Raw genomic sequence first — 20,992 nt, forward strand, 5'->3', positions numbered from 1 at the left:
GAGAACAGAGCTATAGAATGTAGAAGCGGAGTCGGCATGTCCCCAATATGTGCTAAAAAATCCAAATAGCGCTGCCTCTGAACTCTTCTGACTCGCATGCTCCTGTCGACTAATCGCTAAACCCCTCAAACTCCTCTTCCTCCGCCACATTCTTCCGCACCTGCGCAATCATCTTCTGCAAATCATCCTCCTTCCTCCTCTCCTCTTCACTCAACTTCGCCACACGCTCATGCTCCCTCTTCTTCACCTTCTTCTCCCGCCTAACCTCCTTCGTCACCCTATGCTCTTTCTTCTGCGTCCACGCATCTTTTTCCTTATCTTCCTTCTTGAACCTCTTCTTCTGCGCTCCCTCGCCTTGTGCACTAAGTTCCTCTCGCCGCTGCTGTTCGCGCATCTTGTCCTTGTAGGCAAGCGCATCTAGCTCGAACTCTAGCCCAAGTGTGCGATCTCCATCAAACTTCTTAAGCTCAGGCATACTAGGTAGGCGGAGCAGACCCCATGCATGACCCAGGTCTTCCCAGTCCAGATCGCTGACGCGAAAGATGGAGCTAGCGGTGTGCTTGCTGTAAGCACGGACCCAAGAAACGAAACCGCGCTGGGCTTTGTCGAAGATCGCTCTGTCGGTCTTGGCCACGGCTCTCATCTTCTTGCTTGCTGCGTCGGCATCGACAGAGATGATGGTGATGTCTGGCGTGGTCAAAGGCGAGATGGGCGTTTGCCGTATACGCAGGAACTCGATGTAGTCTTCTTCGCGACCTGGGTTGAGAAAGGTCACTGCTAGACCTCTTCGACCGGCACGGCCAGCGCGGCCGCAGCGATGAATGAAGGTCTTCGGGTCGCTTGGTGGATCGATTTGCAAGACAAGGTCGACGGCGGGAATGTCAAGGCCGCGGGCTGCAACGTCGGTGGTGAGGAGGATGGATGGGACCATGCTGTCGACGAACTTGGTGAAGTTCTTTTTGCGGACCTTGTCGGGGTGTTTGCCATGCAGTGGAATGATTGCGTGCCCTTTCAGTACCTCTGGAAGCACATGTTGGAAGTAGTCGACCGAGTAGCAAGTTGCCAGATACAATATGATCTTCTGTGGCTGCGGTTGCAGAGTCGCCAGTAGCTTCTTGATCGCAGGAATCTTGTGCGAAGGCGGCATGATCAGATATGACATTTGTAAACTGGCAGGTGTACGCTTATCTTCAAGCCTTCCCTCTTCGCCGAGTTTCGGGGTAGCTCTTGCTTTAACTTTAACGGCTATACGAACAGGGTTACGTAGACCAACACGGATGAGCTGATCAACGGCTTCGCTGACGCTAGCACTGAATAGCCCTGTTCGCCGCTGTTTCGGTAGTCTTGAGAGTATCTTTTGTAAGTCATCCTTGAAGCCCATGTCCAGAAGTCGATCCGCTTCATCCAACACTAGCGCATCAAACGATGACTGTGGGCAGTGAACGTGCGGCGACGATAGTAGCTCCAACAAACGGCCGGGTGTCCCAATGAGAATGGTGGGTGAGTTCTTCAAGAACCAGCTTAAGTCTTGTGCGGGAGTGACTGACCCACCCAAGAGAAGCTGAGGCACGATCTTGAGGGTTCCGGGAGGGAAGGTTGGGGGAGGAGGCGCATCCGCATCCTCCATATCAGAATCCTCATCACCCGTCTTCATGACAGCCGCCGATGGAGCATGAAACTTAAGGAGAGAAACGAGTACAGTATGTATCTGAGTCGCTAGTTCTCGTGTTGGCGATAGTATGATAGCTCCAACGTGATTTTTTTTGATGGGGGCATCTAGTCGGAGTAGGCGCTCAACCATTGGTATCAGAAAGGCTAATGTCTTTCCGGATCCAGTGACGGCTTCCACGACTACGTCCTTGTTGCCCATGAACATTGGAATTGCGGCATGCTGTACAGGTGTCGTTTTGGTAAAGCCCATGGCGGAAATGGCGTCCAGTATCCATTCTGATAATGGCGGCGTCAGGGCGCTCCACGACCGTTCCATCTTCGTCTGAGGCGCCATGCTACGATGCCGTCAATGTGAACTCTTTCCGTCTCTTGCTGTGCTAGGCGCTTAGTCGGTGGTGCTGGAATCGCGATCACGAGCGGCAAAAGTTTGGGCAGAGAAATAAAGCGGGTACTGCAGCGTTGAGCCACGCACTGTGGCGGTGCATCATCCATGGATCATCGAATGGCATGTGACAGGCTTTCTGCAGGAAATGATGCACGTGGCAACTACAACGGACAACAAACAAGCTTTGCCGTGCTACAGGGAAGAGAAAGCAAGGCTTCATAGGGTTTCTGCTCTCGGATAGACCGTCCACAATCAAGAAGATGCGTCCTGATCTCACGTGCCAAGCCGGGGAGCCCCCAGTCGCGATCCGCATGAGCGCATGAGCAGGCCGCTCGCAAAAATATCCGCCTGAACCTTGCCTGCCTGCTGTGCCTGCCTGCTTGGACAACAAAAGCATCGTCATCTCCCACCCTATCTCCCACGCACGTAGTCCTCGAGGCTCACCGCAAGACACCACGGTGGCCTCCTCTCCCCCGACCCCGCCACCAGACGATGTTGCGTGTCGTCCGGACGAATACGCATTCGCAGCCCCAACCCTGGCGCACGTATTAACCCCAGAACATCCACACGCGCATGTCGGACAGCCCATAGCGCTCGCCGCGCACCTTGACGCTCAGCCTGCGCCCACACACGTGCCGCACTCGCAACCCGCGGAGGACGTCGCACTCCTTGCGCACTTGACCCATCTTTATCTTGAGAGTTCAGCCAAGTTTACCGGGCTCATCCGGCACCCTCCGCTTCCCGCGTTTCCGCTCTGCTGGCAGCGAGCCATGGCTTCCTCTAAGCAGTACTCAGTACCGCACACGCCGCGCGTGATTTCACCCTCGCCGACACCTTCTGAGCTGAGCGGGAAGGAGGGGTACTTTGGTCCAGTGACGCGCTCGGCGAGTCGCAAGCAGAAAGTCACGTCGCCGCCGCCCATCGACGAGGACTCGTCGGGCTCGGATCCAGACAAGAGAGCCAGAGCTAGGAGTAGGAGTCCACTTGAGGGGCGGAGACGGCAGATGAGCGGGCTCACATCTAAGCGGCAAATGAACGGCAACTTAAGGGCGAAGAAGGCCGACCTGGCATTGCCAAACGGGACGGTCAATGGGCATCTCTCGCCCGCGGCCGCAAACAAGAATTACTGGCGCGAGCTGAGCAGAAGTCCGAGTCCGCTGGGTCTGATTCCCATACATCAGAAGTGGAGATCATTCGTAGGTAGCCGTGGAATCTACTGGGTGATAACACGGCTAACAGACGACAGATCCACCGGCACGAAGTCCCCCGCAAAGTCCTCCACGTCTCCATCGGCTTTCTGACCATCTTCCTCTACTGCACCGGCCGCCAGCCCGACCAGATCCACCCAGTGCTCCTCGCCATGCTCATTCCCATCGCCGCAACCGACTTCATCCGCCACAGATACTGGCAGGTCAATCGATTGTACATACGATTCTTGGGCGCGTTGATGCGCGAATCTGAAGTTGACGGCTGGAACGGTGTCATCTCGTACCTTCTCGGCGCGTGGATCGTCCTGCGGTTCTTCCCTAAGGACATCGGCGTAATGAGTGTATTGTTGCTCAGCTGGTGCGACACCGCGGCCTCGACTTTCGGCCGTCTCTGGGGCCACCGTACGTGGCGCGTAAGGAAGGGCAAGTCGCTCGCTGGATCTATCGCAGCGTGCGTGACGGGTGTAATAACTGCGGCGCTTTGGTGGGGTTGGCTCGCGCCTATGTACGCGGACTACAACACCGGCGTAAACGCATTTGCATACCGGAGCGTCCTCGCGCTTCCTGCACAGGCCCGGAAAACCCTTGAACTCTCTAGCGGGAAGGGCTCGATAACAGGCTACCTTGCGCTGGGCGCCATGTCCTTCTGGGCCGGCATTGTCGCGAGCGCCAGCGAGGCCATCGATCTCTTTGGCTGGGACGACAATCTCACGATCCCAGTTTTGTGCGGTGTAGGGCTGTTAGGCTTCACCAAAGTGTTTGCGTAGCGCTTTCTTATACTCTACTCCTATGATACATTATTTCGCATCTTACCTTTCTTCATTCATGGTAGACAGTAGGTTGTTGGCACACCTTCGCATCGGGATACCATATATCCTTATCTTTCTTATGTTCACGACATCATGGCGCTGGGTAAACGCGGTTTTCATGGATTGGATAGGGATTCGGCATGTTGGATATGGGCTATAGGAGGGGGCTAACCTTGCTAGATCTCACCTCTGTTAGCATTCAAAACGGATGTGGTGTGCACGAATCAGATGGAATATCTGCAGAGATACCAATCTTAAATTACTACAACAGCAATGCTCATCTCACCCTGTGCCTCCCGCTGCTCCAAGAAAGGAACGTTTTCATCATGGCGACTGCAGGGTGAATAGTGAGTGTGGGACTATACGAGCATTAGAGTAACAGACAGGACATCAGAGTATGGCCACGCCTCTTAATTGCTGCGCTAAAGTGGGTATATAGCATCCAAAAAGACCGTGCAAGAATATCCGTGCAAACTCCAGTCCAACCCCTTTTGTGTTCCTGCTGCGTCCAGCTCGATGCATGCAGCAGAGAGAGATTGAATGCGATGTGTGCTCAGCGTGGTGATTAGATCTGGAAGTGAGGGAGTGAGAAGCTATAGAGCACTCCCAGGAAGCGGCGGCGGCTTTGTCGAGGGCGCGCGCGCGGGCGGTTCAGGTTCAGGCGGAGAAACCTGTTCGTGAGGCGTCTGGGAGACGTCCTCTTTCTCACTGCGCGGGCTCTCGACATTGGGCGGAGATTTCTTTGTAGAAGTGCTGAAGTAGTCTTCCTTCCGGTCTTGCGGCTGCTTTGGGGGAGCCTGCCGTGCTTTTCTTACCCCGTCACTCGCGCTACTCGAGCTCCTTCTCCTCCGATCACCTGCACTAGCTGGCCTCCTCAACCCCGGCGTATACTTCGGAGTCTCGGGTAGGTCATCTCCAGGTGTCCGCAGTATTGGTACTCCATGCACGCCGCCAGCAACAGTGTTCGTACCCGGAAGCTCCGATGCCCGCGTTGCTGTGTCGTGATCTGCTTCGACAAAATCCCTCGGGGCGTTCAGCTCCACTGCATCAGGCCCCGGCAGCTCGGCAGGATCGTTTCCGTTAACTCCTTGAAGCCCGTACTTGTCTTTCGTCTCGTCGTTGCTAGAGCGGGGCACATCGTCGCTGTGAAGTTCGGAACCAGATCGTCCTTTGACGTGTCGACGGTGCAGGATGAAGAGGATGCCTGCAATAAGGGCGAGGCCTGCAATACCGCCTACGACCCCGCCGGCGATGGCACCAACATTCGTCTTTTTCGATTCTGACGGGCTTCCAGACCCTGAAGTATCGTTTGACAGGGCCCAGGTTGAGGGTATTGTATATCGTGACTTGTGGAACACCTCACCCAGTCCCTTCTCCGTCCAGCCCTGCTTCGGTTCACCGACGGTAGCTTTCCCATCCGCTTGGCCACCTGTCACCTTGAATACGTTTTGCGGGACTTCGTAGTCGCTTTGGTTGCCAAGGAATACGCTGCCCCATTTAGCGGTCGACAGATCGAGGAAGGCGACGCCTTTACGTTCCCAGTCGCAGTCTAAATTGGTCACGTTTCCACCCACTGTAACCATCTGTCGCTTGCCGGCCCGATGGCAACCGTGTCCCAGTCGAGGGCTCTCTCCAACCGGCCAGATGTTCGTCCACGTGAATGATGGGATCGACAAAACTACGACGTCGTCGTAGAACTTGTTGTTGATAGGATCGATACCGCCGTATAGGTAGATGTGGTGGCTTGAATTGTCTGGCGCAGAGGTGAAAACGGTGCAAAAGTCGATTCTCGGAGGTGGTATGTCGCCTGTGGTAGCTTGCTGGTACCATGTGCCGTTACTACTGGATGGATCCTTGAAGTAAGAGTCCAAGTCAAACACATCTACGGTGTTGAAGTCGATCTGTGAAGAGTCAGCTATGTGAAGTGGTATTCAGAGAAGGTGAAGTCAAAGTAAGGCTTGGATGGCTTTTGTGAGATACGACTTACAAGCTCTCCTTTCGTTCTGTTGGCAATTTCACCGAACTGAAGACCAGGCTGGATCTGTCCACCTAGCGCAACTAAAATCCCACTGTCGCCTACTGCAGGGATATAGTCCAAGGTGCCCCCAACTCTCGGAGTGCCTCTGTTCATGCTAGATGTCGATATGTTTGCCGAAGGGCTGTCGAGATCGACCAGGTTGATGATCAGCATTCCTTGCAGCGGCATATACAGATTCTGAGTGGGGTCCTTGAAGGGCCTCCCCAGGGTTTTGGTCGAAGTTCCCATATCGATTTGTCCACCTAGATAGAAACCAAGCCCCTTTTCGACATCCTCAGCTGCAGCGCCATGATTCGGCTGCCAAACCTGTTGTATGGTATGTTGATCCCACGGGTTGTCTTGCGTGTGATCATACGTCCAGAGGGGATATTGTGAACTGTCTGGCTGCAAATAGCCTTCGAAGGACTGATTGTTCATGTACGTCGCTCCGCCGAAATTGTATATAGTATCAGTCATGTTGTTCGGCCCGTGAAAAATGTGGCCGCGTATCAAATTAGGTACCGGAGTGCCAGTCTTCGGATTGGTAACATTCTTGCGCTTGATGTCGATTGAGCTCAATCCCCCTGATTCATTACCGGGGATCTTCCAATCCCATGTTCCCGTCAGGTTGATCGTCAGTATGTGGTTGTCTAGACACTTTAAGCGATTGATTCTTTCTTGAAGACGAAGCGACCCACTGATCCCTAGATAGACATCGCCCGAGTCATTGAATCTTTCAATGCCACTGTCGATGTACAGTGTGTTATTTTTCACAACAGCTAGTATCCCATTAGCACAGAACTGCGACAAGGAGCCGAAAATCTAACATTGTGACCACCATCTCATGCAAAAGCTCTCAACTGGGTCAGGACCAGCATTCGTAGGTGGTTGCTGCGCGCCAACATGCGCTACAGCAAACGCCCAAATGACGATGGATGCAATAGGCGCGGCTAGAGGACGTGGTAGCCAGCCACTATACAGTGCCATGGTATCTAGTCATGGACGCACTTGGAAGTATCCGCGGAAGATGAAGTTTCGGTTTGCAAGTAGGGGAACTATCGGTAGCTGCATTCGTTATTAACGGTTTCTCGGGGACGGCAGCTCCTGTGGCTGGCTTCAGCCTTGCAGGCCCTGCACCCTCCTATCACTCCAGGCTTGCTGTCGTCAGATCATAGCGGAAGGAGGAAACCGCTTGCATACCCTTGTATCCAATGGAACTAGGAAGATAGGTTCGGCATACCGAATTGCCGTCAAAGCTCCGATAGGCAGCTATACTCAGTTTGGGTACATGCATAGGCGAGCGAACGATATCGTGGAGTTGCTACAGCTGTGCCCTTCAGCTGCGCCAAACGTACAGTTCAACGTCACAATGTAAGATTGGAAAAACAATTTCTGACGCGTGCAAGCAAAAGGCAAGCCGCAGCCAGCGTCTTTGCGAAAGCAGCTCGCGGAAAGCCCGTAATGCGGTCAGTCCGCCGTAGATCCGTGAACAGGGATATGCTTATTCACCATTTAGTTGCGCCACGGCCCCGACAAAGTGGGAGCATCACGGACAAATTGGTCAGGGTAACGCCTTCCCTTCAGCCTCAGCAAATAACCGTCCAGGTTTCAGTGAGGGGTCACAGCAGGCAAGACGCTGTGCTACAGCTTGGCATCCGCTCTGGGAAGTTTTCCAAAAGATAATCAACTCAGGTGTTTAGTCACAACGCCGAGCGTGGGTTCGAGGGCGCTGTGGTTTACGATTGGGCGCCACTTGGCCCGTGGGTGTAGATGGCAGCATTGCACGAGCAGGTTGGTCCCGCAAGCCTTCTAGACTCCTGAAAGTGCGGACGATACGGAAAGTGTGGACACTGTTCTCTGCAGGTTGCGATGGCACGGCCAACAGCGCAATGTCGCAAGAGAATCGTCCATGTCAATGCATCCTGCCCGCCGTTGCCGACCATGTACTAGTGTGAGAGAAAGATTGACCGCCTCTCACAACGTGACTCAACACTTGTTTGCATGACCCGAAGTTGCCGATCTCCATCAGCCTGCTGAGCTCTTAGCCCCCACGACGACAACGTGGGTCTGTATTAAGCTCCGACGGAACAAGGCATCTGGATTTCGAGTACGTCTCCGAGAGGTGTGGAGGTGGAGGCGCCATTGTTGCGCAGCACTTGGCCAGAGCTTGACGTGTGGCGCATGGGCTTCAACTGCTTCAGCTGCGTTCGGCTCCAGCTGTTCGCACTTCGGTCATCGATCTGCAAATGGTGGTGGAGTGAAGACAGGCGCAGCAGCGCAAAGTAGGTGGGCTTTGATAGTGGCTGCTTGTAAATTCCGAGATGCTCGATGCGACCGACACAGGCACAATAGTATCAGATATAGTTAGACCCAGATACTTCCAGTGCTTCGCGACCGAACTCGAAGCGGCATGTAGTTGGTCCTCGCACATTTGCTGAGTCTCTTCGCGAATCAGTGCATTGAGTGGTTCCAGCTCCCGAGGCCGAGGTACTGTATGCTCGACTTTGTTGACCAGGAAGTCAGATCAGGTACTTCATCAGCACACCAGGCCTGTGGGTTTGGCCTTCAGCGATGATCTGGATGGAACACGGCGGGTTGATGGAATGACCAACATCTCGACCTGATGTTGATGTAAGAAGATTAGGAGACCATCAGGGGCGGAGAGACTCCGATGCAAGCGGTGAACGGGCCGAATTCTTAGCGCGTACCGCCACTGGGGCACCTTGAGTGGCAGCTTGAGACTCGACCAGTCTACACTTTGTTTCTGCCACACCACACCACAAACGCGCACCACGTCTCTTGTAGTTTCCTGCTCTTGCCTCGGCTTCTGGCGACTTTTCACGGCAGCATTAATACTAGATAATCCTCGATACCAACCCCGCTTTCACCTTCATTGCCCCGCGTGTGGCACACGACTGTAGAACATTCGCCCACGGGCGTTCTCGAACGTATATACAGACCTCAAATAATCGCAGTCACCAACTGCGACCCCCGCAGAAAGCCCCCGGGCGCCTTCCGATAGCCCCCAAATTTATCGCGCTCGTATACGATCATCGACATCCACCAGACCCTCAATCCGAAACACACCACCACGCCGTATCAACCATGGCCTCGTCCTCCGCGGCAGCCGGCCTGCTGGCCCGCCAGCTGAAGCAGATGCAAAACGACAAGGACATACCAGGCATATCGTGTGGGCTGGTCGACAACAATGTCTTCGAGTGGGAAGTCATGCTCATGATCAATGACGAGACGAAGTACTACGGCGGTGCGTATTAGTCACACCCTCATATGTTCAATGTCAGCTAATCTACTAAAGGTGGATTCTTCCGCGCACGCCTCACATTTCCCACTGAGTACCCTCTCCTCCCTCCTAAGATGCGCTTCGAAACACCCCTCTTTCACCCGAACATATACCCCAACGGCGATGTGTGCATTTCGATTCTCCACCCACCCGAGGAAGACAAGTACGGCTACGAGTCTGCTGCTGAGCGCTGGTCACCGGTGCAAACACCTGAAACTATACTCCTTTCCGTGATTTCCATGCTCTCATCGCCCAACGACGAGTCACCAGCCAATGTCGAAGCTGCGTCGCTATGGCGAGAAAACCTACCAGAGTTCAAGAAGCGCGTACGGAAGTGTGTGAGAGACAGCCTGGAGTTTGAGTAGGCACGTGTCAAACATCGGTTTTCGGATCTGTTGGTGGAGTATTAGCACGGAAGGGGCCATGACATGCCCTTTACATTGTGTATGAGACAGCACGGTCATCAAGAAGGTGTGACAGGCCTCTGCAGGACGGTACATGGAGGTAATGTTTTGTATGTCACGGTATACATTTCAGTTTCTCACACATCAGCATGGTAGGCAGCAAATTTCGAACAAGCGAGCGTGCAATACATTTATGGAAATTCATTTGTACTGTCCGTGTACCGAGTGAACATAACTATCATGGACACCCGGAGGTGTCAATCAAGATGTGGAGACGAAGGAAGGCTACTCCTACAGAGATTTTGGAAGGCTTGTAGAAGGCTGAACGACAAACTGTCCGTAATTGACTTCGTGAGACGTTACTACTCGTGTGAACAGCGCTACCGTTTCGACTAGATCTTTCCCTTTTCAGCTCGTTCAGACCTAGCAGTAGCAGTTAACAGTTCTCTGGTGTAGTGGGCTTTGGCAATCGCAGGCTGCCCTACGTACGCAGAAAGCTTGATCATGCAGTCTCACCACTGCATTTTCAGGTCAGGTCAAGTCCAAGACGTCAAATCCTGGCTAGCACCAGTATGATATTTCTATCACGAACCCAGCATCATCCCCAGCCCACCATCAACTCGATCTCTGACACAAACATCTCCAACTCAATCCATGGTACAAGAAAGGTAATCCGACCGACCGTACCGTGCCCCCGCCAAAAGACACTAGCTAGCTATGAGGGGAATCCAACAAAACAGTTGCCATCAAAAAGAAACATTAGACCAAAAAGCAGTAACGTGCGTGTAATGGATACGCCTCATCCATCCGGCCGCCCACCGACCGGAACAAGTAAGAAACAAAGGCAACAGTAACCAATATAACGAAGTGGAGAGGGGGGGAATCGACCTGCCTCCCTTGGTAATTCATGATTAGATATTTTGTGCCGCTGGAAATGGATCGATAGAATGTTGAAGGCCGCTGTTCACTCGCCGGAACGCCGCACAAGAAAAGAAGAAGCAAATGGTGTCGAAGATAAACTCGCCTGGACAAGCGCAAACCAAGAGGGCAGCGAGAGAGAGGATCGTCACGATAAGAAGAATAGCCACAGCCTAGTAGATATGCATCCCAAGTCGTCGCTAACAACAGAGGTGCAAGACCCGTAGACAGTTGGTGAATTATACCAGCAGCCTTGCGCGTATGCTGGGGCTATGGAGTTCTTTTGGCAGGTGTTTTGACAACTGATTGCAGGTAGGAAGAGACTGTTGCAGGAGAAAATCCACCGCTTCATATTCCATTCATGGCTGGCCGTTTACTCTGTCGAAGGGAGACGTCCAATAGCCCAGTGCTTGGAGTAGCTCAAACTTCGGCGGGCATCCTTTATTGGCCCCATGCTACTGAGGTTGATAGAAAGGCGCCGGCTGTATCTGCTGCGGATAGTAGTATGCACCGTCAGGCCCAGGTGTCATCATCCCTCCCATGCCAGGAACTGCAACTTGCGGATATCCTTCCATGGGCGGGGCATAAAGCTGCGTCGGATCGACATAGTATGTCATACCATTTGACTCATAGGCCACCTGGCTGGGTTGGACAGCAGGGGGAGGAGCGGGAGGAGCGGGTGCAGGAGGTGCAACCATAGGCATGACGTATGCACTCTGCTGCGTATTTGGCACAAACATAGGCACCATACCACCAGGAGTAATGTACGGAGGTTGAGCGCCGTTCTGCGGGTAATAGTAGCCCTGTGGCACAGCAAAATTCTGGGGTTGGTATCCAGGCTGAAAGGGCTGGAAGGCTGGGGCGTGAATAGCCCTTTCAGGAATATTGGACAATGGTGTACCTGTCGACGCCTGAATGGGGAACGAAGGCTGGCGGGTGTGAGAATAAAAGGGCTGTGGTTCGGCAGGTGGCGCTCCTCCATTTGCGTGGGCGGGAATTTGCTGGTGGAACGGCTGCTGCTCCTGCTGCTGCGGCGGATTGAAAGTCATGGACGCCGGTGACTCGATGCCGGCGACCGAGACAGTCTTCTGAGGACGAGGTTGATGCATGGGAATCTGACCTTGAGTCCAATTTTCGCGGAAGGTCGGCTTCTGAGGAAGCGGGTAGGGTTGCTGGAATAAGCCAGACGGCATTGCGCTCTGCGGTGAGATAACGGGTGGCGCGTTGGGATATTTAGGTCCTCCGGGCGGGAGTCGAACAACCGGGCGCGAAGGATCGTAACCTCCACGAGACATGATAGATCCGGCTGGTGAAACCAAGCTGTCTCTACCCATTTCGCGAGCCATAGACGACCGCCTGCTCATGGCTACGCTTGGCGAGTAAACACTGCCACCATATGCACTAGTTCGTCTACTGGAGAAGCCACCGCCAAAAGAACCGAAACCGCGGCCTCGCCCTCGTCCGAATCCTTGCTGGTTGGGTCTAAGCGCTCGCGGTATGAATATAAAGGATCGTTCGACCGTTGGGAAGATGTATCGTGGTGCAGAAGGAGGTAAAGAGATGCGCACGGGCTTATCGCGGCGAAGAGGCGGTCGATGGTTGGGCAGTCGCGTATGTTGTTTGATAGGAACATTCTGAAACAGAATCGGCTCCTTCATCGTGGGCAAGAACACGCGCACGAGTGCATTGTGGGTATGCCGGGTAGTCGAGAAATTGCGTGTCTGCGGAGGCTTCGGGGCCGGTTGTGCTTGCACTCTAGCATATTGCTGTAACGGGGCCGCTCCATGTTGCACAGCTGCACCAGAGTGTGCAGGCTGAGGTTGTGATGGCGCAATCTGAGCGCTGCCCCCGTTGTTGACTGTCTCGTGTAGATCGTGCTGCCATGGTGAGTCTGTTGCCTCTGGTGCTTGTTTTCTCATGCTGGCTGGTGCAAAGGGCCCACCCATCCCTCCACCTCCTCTCATACCACCACGCCCACCGAATTGTCTGAAGCCGTTCTGAGCAGGCGCGGATCGCTGGTCGTGCATGAAGAAGGCGCCGCGGTTCGGGATGAAGGCAGGATCCGAGTCTCGTTTCTTCTTGTATTCTTCGTGCTCCCGTCTCTTGCGTTCTGCAAATGTTTCAGACCGATCTGGCGCAGCAACCGCTGGTGCTAGAGCGCCCACGGCTTGGCCGGTCTCGAAATCCACCACTTCATCATCAGCGGCTTTGTCTGCTATCGTGAGGCCGTTAAGCATTATCTCTGTGTCTTTCGTTGCCGTGAAGGTCGCGTCAGATCGTGCAATGGGCGGGGAAGGGACCCGCCGGCTTGTGACGTCTGCCCGTGGTTTTGCGTCTCGAGTGCCATTTGCTTTCCGCTTTGCTTTGCCATCTGTCAGCGAGGCGGAGCTGTCCACCTCGCTGAGGTCGCTGTTGTCTGCATCGGCGTCTTCGTCCACGTCGCTCGGCACCGAAATGTCGCTCTGGGAATCCTCGGCGCCCTCAGTCGCCACAGATCTGCTGTCCTCGTCGTCCAGTCTCCTGCGTCGCGCAACACCAGTTTGCCTCTTCCTGATACCGGCCATGATTTCGGAGAGAAGGAGCGTTAGGTGGGGCAGAGGCAGGCGATGGGCGGCGAGGTACGTGTAGTCGGCCGGCTTGAGGGCGGAGGACGGTGTGCGTGATGACTCGGCGGCGGTAGTGCCCGAGAATGGGGGGGTTCCAAGTGCGGGAGGGCTGCTGCGGGTGCAAGCGCGTTATCGGCGGCCGTAATGCAGCGACGATGTAGCGAGGGGTCGGTGGAGGTTGATTGTATGGTCGTGATTTCTCAGGCATCGACAGAGAATGATGGCGCTCAGACCATCTGTCTGTTGTCGCGCGGCGGCAAATCCCGTAACCGCACCAACACTTTCAACAACCCAGGTGCCTTTTGTGGTTGGGGGGTACGGGCGCGGGCCGCCATAATTCGGTGCCATTGACCAGACATCGGTAGCTGACCTTTTTGCTTGCGCAGTTCGCAATTGACCTGCGATGCGTCCCAAGCCACATGTCGTTGTGAATCCACGTGAGCCTTGTTTTCTATCTTGGTACACAGCTTCCTATTCCTAGTATTTGGTGAAAATTTCACGTCACTGTCAGAGTCATGAAGCGGAATGTGACAGTCGACAGTTGATTACAATGTATTTGTTCTCTCCTATGAGCATGCGCTTTTCATGCCCTCAGCACGATGACACGATGATAAAACCCCTCCGAAGAGGTCCGCTATATGCCATGCCTGAGAATTCCTCCCGCTGAACGCCATGATAATGCTGCTACTGAGGCAAAAGCCTACGGCTACGAATAACGCCTTCTGATGCATGCACGCGTTATGAAAAAGCCAGTTGACCCCACCGGGTATGCGAGGACCTTTTGTCCAAGAACAAGACATCAAAGAAAGGAAATAGGGGTATTTTACATGAAATCGAAATCGAAACCCCAGAACAACAACCGGTTTCGCAGGTGTACGAAGTGGCCTATTGCTGCGGGTGGATGAAGGTACACTTGGCACCCTTGTTGCATTTGCCCAATTCGTAGAATTTGCACGGTATGACCTTGTATGGACCTCTCTCATGTTTGCCGCGTTTGTCACGGCCATGGGATTCAGCACCGTCGTCGGGGCGCTGCCTTTTTGCCGCTTCCACTACCATGCTGACCATGTTGTTGAGTATCCTGAGTAGTGTACATAGAAGCCATGTCTGGTTGCTGCTGTTGAGGGATGTGAGGATACCCGGGCCAATTTGGAAGACCCGCTGGAGGCGGTGGAAAGGCCGCATTCCCTGGCTGAGCAAATTGCTGGGCCATAGCGAGGATTTGTGCAAAGTCCATTGAAGGCGGGGCCGCTGGCGCTGCCGGTGGGACAGACATGGGGGCTATCATGGGATTCTGGTTCTGGCCCTGACCGAGCAAGCTGAGTATACTGCTAATGTCGGGTGTAGCAGTGGGCGCGGCGGGCGCAGCGGGAGGGGCGGAAGCAGGAGGAGCCTGAACCGGCGGGTAGCCAGCCTGACTCGAATTCGATTGACCCGTCAATTGTTGCACGATGTTAGTCAGGTTGCTGATATCAATGGGCGGTACTGGCGGCGCAGCGGTCGCAGATGTCGCAGACTCGGGTAACCTATTCATGACCAAGTCAGGCGGTGATCCGAAAGCGGTGACCGGCGTGTCGGAGGATTGCATCTGTTGAATCAGTGGCTCGCGTGGTGACGACGGAATGTCGGCCGGTCGAGAGTAGAAGATCTCCAGTGTTGTTTTCTCATGTGCAATATTTGCATCCCGCTCTGGGCAGGTGGGTTGTAGTTCACCGCCTCCGTACGGCGCGTAGTTTCTTTTACGTTCCTCTTCGTGGACAACGCTGAAGTCGACTAAAGAAGGTCCCTCCCACGGGCGGTATTCCATCTCCTTCTCTTCCTCGTCATCTTCGTCATCCATCTCTTTGTGTTGCTTGAACATGCGACCTTCCCCACCGATATCACCAGCATCCCGGACAAAGTTCTCATCGTGGCCAGTCTCTTCTTCTGGGTCATGATGGAAATATTTGATGCTGACTAGTGCATCACCTGGACGGAATTTTACCCGTAAGTGACGTCGTGATTCCTTGCGCAAGCGTTTAGCCTTTTCCTCCGGCGTCTCCGGCGGTAGCTGCTTTTCTGTCTTGGATGGTGCTGCTGACTTCTCTTCTTTGGGCTTCAACAACTCTGCCATCGTGTCCTTGAAAGAGAATGCGGGCTTCGCAGCAGATGCTGCAACAGTTTTTTTAGCTGTAGGAGCGGATACTGAAGACTTAACAGCGGGCTTTGTAGTGGATGCAGAAGCAGCAGCGCCAGTGGGCTTCTTGCCAGCCGCATTGAGCGAGGCGAACAGTGAAGATGGTTTGTTGGTAATCTTGATGCCTTGAGTTCGGACGGGGGCCGGCGCGGGTTTCTCGCCGAATCGTTTCTGTTGTGTGGCCGGAACGATTTTTGAGATACCCGTAGCCGTGGCAGGCTTCTTGTCGCCGTTTGTCGCGGTTTCTGTAGGTTTCAACTTTTTCAAAGGACCCTCGCTGGGCGTGCGACCCGCGGGTTGTGTTGCAGGTCGCTTGACAGGTTTCGCCTCTGCGGTCACGTCCATCTCAGGCGGCGAGCCTACCTTGGCCTTCTTGGAGCCAGCGGCAGCACCATCCTCAATCTTCTGAATGAGTGTTTTGTGTCTATCATTCACTTTCTTTTTGAGGACGTTGAGTGCTTTAGACACTTTAGTCTCTTCAAGCATTTCAGTAGTTGTAGTGCCTGAACACCGGGATAACATCTCGAGGATAGCAGATGGTAAATCCCCGTCGTAATCTAACACCTTGACCCGATTGGCCAGGAACTGATAACAGAGATAAAGAAAGCCCTTGACCTGACCGAGATGGTACAGGACATCGGGGTGAGTGAGCTCTAGCGACGACTTCAAGGCAGATTGCAGCAAATCACGCTGTTCAGCCACACGACGCTTGAGCACGGGGAGTTCCCCCGTCTTCTTCTGATCTTCAGCCTCCTTCAACGTTTTGCTATCAGACCGCCAACGGCTCTGGATGGTATTGAAAATCTCCCACAACTGCTTCAAGCTCGTCTTAATCTTCTCCGAGCTTGGCTGTGATCGGTGAGGATACCAGGATGCTTTGATGATGTCATAGCGAAATGCTCCCTGTGGCTCTTCTGGTTTCGTTGGCGGTAAAGGTGAAGGCTCTTCCTCTTCATCCGAATAATCACTGTCATCGTCGGACGAGTCGTCATAGCTTTCGCTATCACTGACTTCCCTTTTGAGTACTCTACCAGCGGACAGCTGTCTGGTCGGAGCTTTCTTGGCCAGCTTCTTGCTGTCGGCCCCCGCTTTCTTGAGGTCTTTCACCGACTGGCGGGGCGTATATATTGGGAGAGCAGCTGGGGAAATTAGACATGATTTTATCACTCTTGATAGGCAAACAATCTTACTTCTATTGGTTGGGAGGTGAAAGGGCTCAGTACCCAAAGTCACGAATTTATTCAGAGCAACTGACTTCGTAGCCTTTATCAACGCAGCCTGATCAAAAACGTAAAATGAGCCAGATGTCTTGCCCTTCGGAATCTCGTATTCGGGAACAGCTATAGGCTGGACAAACGGTTGATGAACAGGACGCTGGACGAATGTCTCTGCTGTCGGTTTGGGCACCTATAATGTCAGTCCATGGGCGCTCACATGAGCGAACGGTTTGAACTTACTTGGTAAGAGGTTGTCACACGTGGATCTTGCGGTTGCGCCTGCAAACCGTGTTGCAGTGATTGCGGTGTTACGGTGCTTGGTCGACCTTGTGGCGGTGTATTTTGCGCAGAGAGTTGATATGGCGACTGTTGTTGCTGGCGCATTACATTGCTCAGAGAAGGGTCGACGTTTGCGGCATGTCCATAGTTTGTGGGAGCGGCATGGTTGCCAAACTGGCCATATTGATACGGCGATGCGGTCCGGCTGGACTGGCCTTGATTCACATACGGCGAACTTATTTGGCTGTACGGTTGGGTCGGGTAGGTGTTGTGGTGCCAAGTCTGCGACTGGGGGGTATCGGGCACCAGGGCGGCATGTTGTAGCTGACTGTTCCACGATGGCGCGTCGTACTGGTCAACAGAGTAGATACTTTGGTAGGGCGAGTTCGTGTACATGTTCTGTCCCTGCAGCGGGAGTTGTTCACCAGGCACGTGAGCGGGCGCCATGGTGTGGGCGGAGATGGACTTTGTCAATCAGCCTTATTGGCCGGCCCCACACTGTGCCACGGCAGAGGTCTGGCTCCGGCAAAATGGATTTATGCGACAATGACAAATGCACTAAGCGACAATCGGCCTCGCGCTGACTCACAGGGGTGAAGGAGAGCCGGTTCGGGAAATGCGACCAGGTGAAAGGCCCGTAATACTTCCGAACTGGGCGGTAGCGCAGTTGTTGCTGAATCTGTCGGGGTCTGCTGCAGAGTCCTGCGCTCGCAAGAGTGTCGGAGCAGCTGCTGGCGAGGGTGAGACGCGCAGGCGCTTGCTGTGCTGTCCAACTGTCCAACGCGCACGCTGCCGTAACCCGCTGTCCACGAAGTCGTAGCCTTTGGATTTATTAGGCGGCACGTAAGCCTGGCTATTTGCGACGCGAACACGGTGGGTGCGTCACTTGACGTATCGCACCCAGCTGCACAGCACGGCGCGAACGAGACACGCACGCTGTATGTCGCTCGTGAAGAGCTGCTCTACGCTTTGTGCGATGGCCCGCTAGACGTCCGGGAAAGCCCCGCGAGATGTCGACGCAGCTGTATTAGTACAGACGCTGGGTTGAGTGTCACTGCTGCCCTGCCCTTCCTGCGTCCTGCGCCCAACAACGCCGCCACCAGCCAGACCTGTACGCACGACTCGCTCACGGCGAGGAAAATTGAATCTAGCTTGAAATTCAAACGCCCTTATTAAGTGGGCAAAGGGTCACTGAGAAGTGGCATGAAGCGGAGAGAAGGGAAGAAGTTGGGTCGTGTCGGCGGGTGAGGTGATGAGTGTAAGGAGAGAGGAGGTGCGACAGCGGGCAGGCCTCTTTTTCAGAGGCAGGCGGGGGCGCGCGGGCGGCTAACCGTGAAATGGGAAGGTGCTTGGCAGGCTAGCCTCGAAGCAGCCTCGCGCGCGGCGGTGATGCAGTTGCCAGGTGTAGCTGTGGACATTTTGTAGAAGCTCCAGGCAGCGCAGTAACGCTCTATCGATAGCTTTTTGCGCCTTGCTTCCTGCTGCATTGCCTTTGCATCCTCTTTGCGACTCAGACTCCCTGCGCATGAGGTGATCGAACCACGGGCGGGCGCCAAACACCACCACCACCACCACCATCATGGCTTCTCTGCGCGATCGCCAGATCGGTATGTTCATTATAACATTCTCTGCTTCATGATCAGATCGTCCTCGCTATGGTCAGGCGCCGAAGCTGACGGTCATCCCCAGCCTCCATCCAGCGCATCCTCAATCTGAACGCCCCAAAACAGCCCTCCGACGACGACGCGAACAATGCTCTGCCCTCCGCGAACACCCCAATTCTCTCCGAAACGGGCGAACCGATATGGAAGGTGCTGGTATTTGACGACTTCTCGCGGGATGTCGTGTCATCGGTACTGCGGGTCAACGACCTGCGAGCCTGGGGCGTGACGATATACCTCTCGATCAATACCACAAGGCATATGATACCCGATGTGCCAGTCATCTACCTCATAGAACCGACCGCCTCGAACCTTGAGATCATCACGAGCGACCTGTCGCGCAGCCTGTACTCTCCCGCCTACGTAAACTTCCTATCATCAGTACCGAGACCCCTCCTCGAGGACTTCGCCCAGCAGACGGTCACCTCGGGCACTGCAGAGCACATCGCCCAAATATATGACCAATACCTGAACTTCATTGTCTCGGAGCCAGACCTGTTTTCGCTGGGCATGAAGGGGGCGTACGGCACGTTGAACAGCGCAAATGTATCGGACCAGGAGCTGGATGCGCTCGTGGACCGGATTGTGTCAGGGCTCTTCTCCGTCGTCGTGACCATGGGCACCATTCCAATCATTCGATCGAGCAAGGGCGGCCCTGCTGAACTTGTCGCTGCGAAGCTCGACAGGAAATTGCGAGACCACATTCTGAACTCAAAGACGAATCTCTTCTCCGGCGACCAAAAGTCGTCCACAACAGGCTCCAGACCGGTGCTTGTACTCGTGGATCGGAACGTGGACTTGACAGCCATGCTCAGTCACAGCTGGGTCTATCAATCTCTAATTTACGATGTGTTGTCAATGCACCTCAACAAAATCACCATGAATGTCCCGGTCGATAATCAACATCCCGAAAAGGGAACCAAGAAGCAGTCTTACGACTTGACCGCTTCAGATAGCTTCTGGTTACGGAACTCTTCTCTCCCGTTCCCCGAAGTAGCGGAAAATGTATCAACAGAGTGGAACAAATATCAAGAAGATGCAAATGAAATCACAAAAAAAACGGGCACTTCATCAATAGACGACCTCTCCAGTGATACGAATTCATTTGCAGCACATCTGAAAGGAGCTATGGCAGCTCTGCCTGAGCTGAAGGAGCGAAAAGCGACCATTACAATGCACATGGAAATACTCGAGGCGCTCATGAGGGGCATCAAGGGTAGGAGATCCTTCTATGCATGCGTTGAAGGACGGCTGATTTACTGACTGATGAAAGATCGAAAGCTAGATGAGTATTTCCAGCTAGAAGAAGAATTGTCCAAACAGACCAAAGCCCAGATCTTGGAGCTTATCAAAGCGTCCGACAAGGGCAACGAACCGCTCGATAAACTAAGATTGTTCCTCCAGTGGTAAGGGGTTTTTCCAAACACATCTTACGTATTCTCACACTCTTTAGGTATCTTACTACGGAGACAGAACTTAATAGGACGGATCTTGACAGCTTCACTCAAGCACTGGAAGCCGCAGGTGCAGATACAACATCCATCAAATATGTCCGAACTGTTCGCCAGCTTACCCGAATGACCATGATCTCCTCTGCTCCAACACAACCCACACAAAACACAGCCTCCCAGCTCTTCGGCGGTTTTAGCGGCCTCTCGTCTCGCGTCACGGACAAGTTCAAGGAAGCTGGTTTAGGCGCCAATATTGGCGGCCTTCTTGAAGGAGTCAAGAACTTCCTGCCAGCCAACAAAGACCTTACTTTGACCAAGATCACAGAGTCACTCATGGACCCGGCAAACGCGTCCTCAAGCGCCATCCAGAAGACAGAGAACTATCTCTACTTCGACCCGCGGTCTGCCAACGCTCGAGGTACACTGCCGCCAGCAAGCCAGGCCCGCAACCAGCAGGGCACGCGGATTGGCATCGAAGCTACGTTCGGCCAGCGCCGGCAGGCCTTCTCAGAAGCCATTGTCTTCTCTGTCGGCGGCGGTAGCATGGAGTAAGTTCCTCGTGCCTCAAACAAATTTGATCCACAGACTGACCTTCACAGTGAGTACGGCAACCTGCAGGAGTGGGCGAAGCGAACCAGCGCAGGCGGCGCAGCAGGCACGGGCCAGAAGCGAAGAGTCATATACGGGTCCACTGCAATACTTTCAGCTACGGAATTCGTCACCACAGATCTCGCTATGTTGGGCAAGGAGAGCTCGTAGCCCAGCGCCGAGCGTCTCCCCAGTGGTAGAAGTAGTGCATTGCAGTGTAGATCATAAGATGACATATATTTACCCATGTGTCCCGCCTGCCTTGTTCTTGTATATCCCTACTTGTTCAGCATCCCTTGTC

The 20,992-nt window shown here is 54.0% G+C and overlaps 7 protein-coding genes across 7 annotated transcripts; 3 read left to right on the forward strand and 4 right to left on the reverse strand.

Annotated features, from left to right (window-relative positions):
• Positions 1–109: 109 nt before the first annotated feature.
• On the reverse strand, positions 110–2,005 carry SPB4 (ATP-dependent rRNA helicase spb4; the record flags this gene model as incomplete). The annotated part of the gene is made up of 1 exon (XM_056210001.1): positions 110–2,005. One exon carries the CDS (start codon positions 2,003–2,005, stop codon positions 110–112), a length of 1,896 nt encoding a protein of 631 aa, XP_056076823.1.
• Positions 2,006–2,826: 821 nt separating this feature from the next.
• On the forward strand, positions 2,827–4,031 carry DGK1 (Diacylglycerol kinase; the record flags this gene model as incomplete). The annotated part of the gene is made up of 2 exons (XM_056210002.1): positions 2,827–3,252; positions 3,303–4,031. 2 exons carry the CDS (start codon positions 2,827–2,829, stop codon positions 4,029–4,031), a joined length of 1,155 nt encoding a protein of 384 aa, XP_056076824.1.
• Positions 4,032–4,666: 635 nt separating this feature from the next.
• N0V89_001189 (uncharacterized protein) lies at positions 4,667–7,077 on the reverse strand (the record flags this gene model as incomplete). Its single annotated transcript, XM_056210003.1, has 3 exons — positions 4,667–5,974; positions 6,061–6,835; positions 7,070–7,077. The coding sequence occupies 3 exons, from the start codon at positions 7,075–7,077 to the stop codon at positions 4,667–4,669; spliced, it is 2,091 nt and encodes a 696-aa protein (XP_056076825.1).
• Positions 7,078–9,195: 2,118 nt separating this feature from the next.
• Positions 9,196–9,756, forward strand: ubc15 (Ubiquitin-conjugating enzyme E2 15; the record flags this gene model as incomplete). The annotated part of the gene is made up of 2 exons (XM_056210004.1): positions 9,196–9,355; positions 9,407–9,756. The coding sequence occupies 2 exons, from the start codon at positions 9,196–9,198 to the stop codon at positions 9,754–9,756; spliced, it is 510 nt and encodes a 169-aa protein (XP_056076826.1).
• Positions 9,757–11,168: 1,412 nt separating this feature from the next.
• N0V89_001191 (uncharacterized protein) lies at positions 11,169–13,277 on the reverse strand (the record flags this gene model as incomplete). Its single annotated transcript, XM_056210005.1, has 1 exon — positions 11,169–13,277. One exon carries the CDS (start codon positions 13,275–13,277, stop codon positions 11,169–11,171), a length of 2,109 nt encoding a protein of 702 aa, XP_056076827.1.
• Positions 13,278–14,331: 1,054 nt separating this feature from the next.
• Positions 14,332–17,438, reverse strand: N0V89_001192 (uncharacterized protein; the record flags this gene model as incomplete). The annotated part of the gene is made up of 3 exons (XM_056210006.1): positions 14,332–16,634; positions 16,686–16,902; positions 16,953–17,438. The coding sequence occupies 3 exons, from the start codon at positions 17,436–17,438 to the stop codon at positions 14,332–14,334; spliced, it is 3,006 nt and encodes a 1,001-aa protein (XP_056076828.1).
• Positions 17,439–18,570: 1,132 nt separating this feature from the next.
• Positions 18,571–20,862, forward strand: SLY1 (Vesicle trafficking between the ER and Golgi; the record flags this gene model as incomplete). Its single annotated transcript, XM_056210007.1, has 5 exons — positions 18,571–18,598; positions 18,681–19,868; positions 19,926–20,058; positions 20,106–20,651; positions 20,703–20,862. 5 exons carry the CDS (start codon positions 18,571–18,573, stop codon positions 20,860–20,862), a joined length of 2,055 nt encoding a protein of 684 aa, XP_056076829.1.
• Positions 20,863–20,992: the final 130 nt, after the last annotated feature.

Source organism: Didymosphaeria variabile, assembly GCF_027946475.1.
Source record: "Didymosphaeria variabile strain IMI 356815 chromosome Unknown scaffold_1, whole genome shotgun sequence".
Taxonomy (NCBI): Eukaryota; Fungi; Ascomycota; class Dothideomycetes; order Pleosporales; family Didymosphaeriaceae; genus Didymosphaeria; species Didymosphaeria variabile.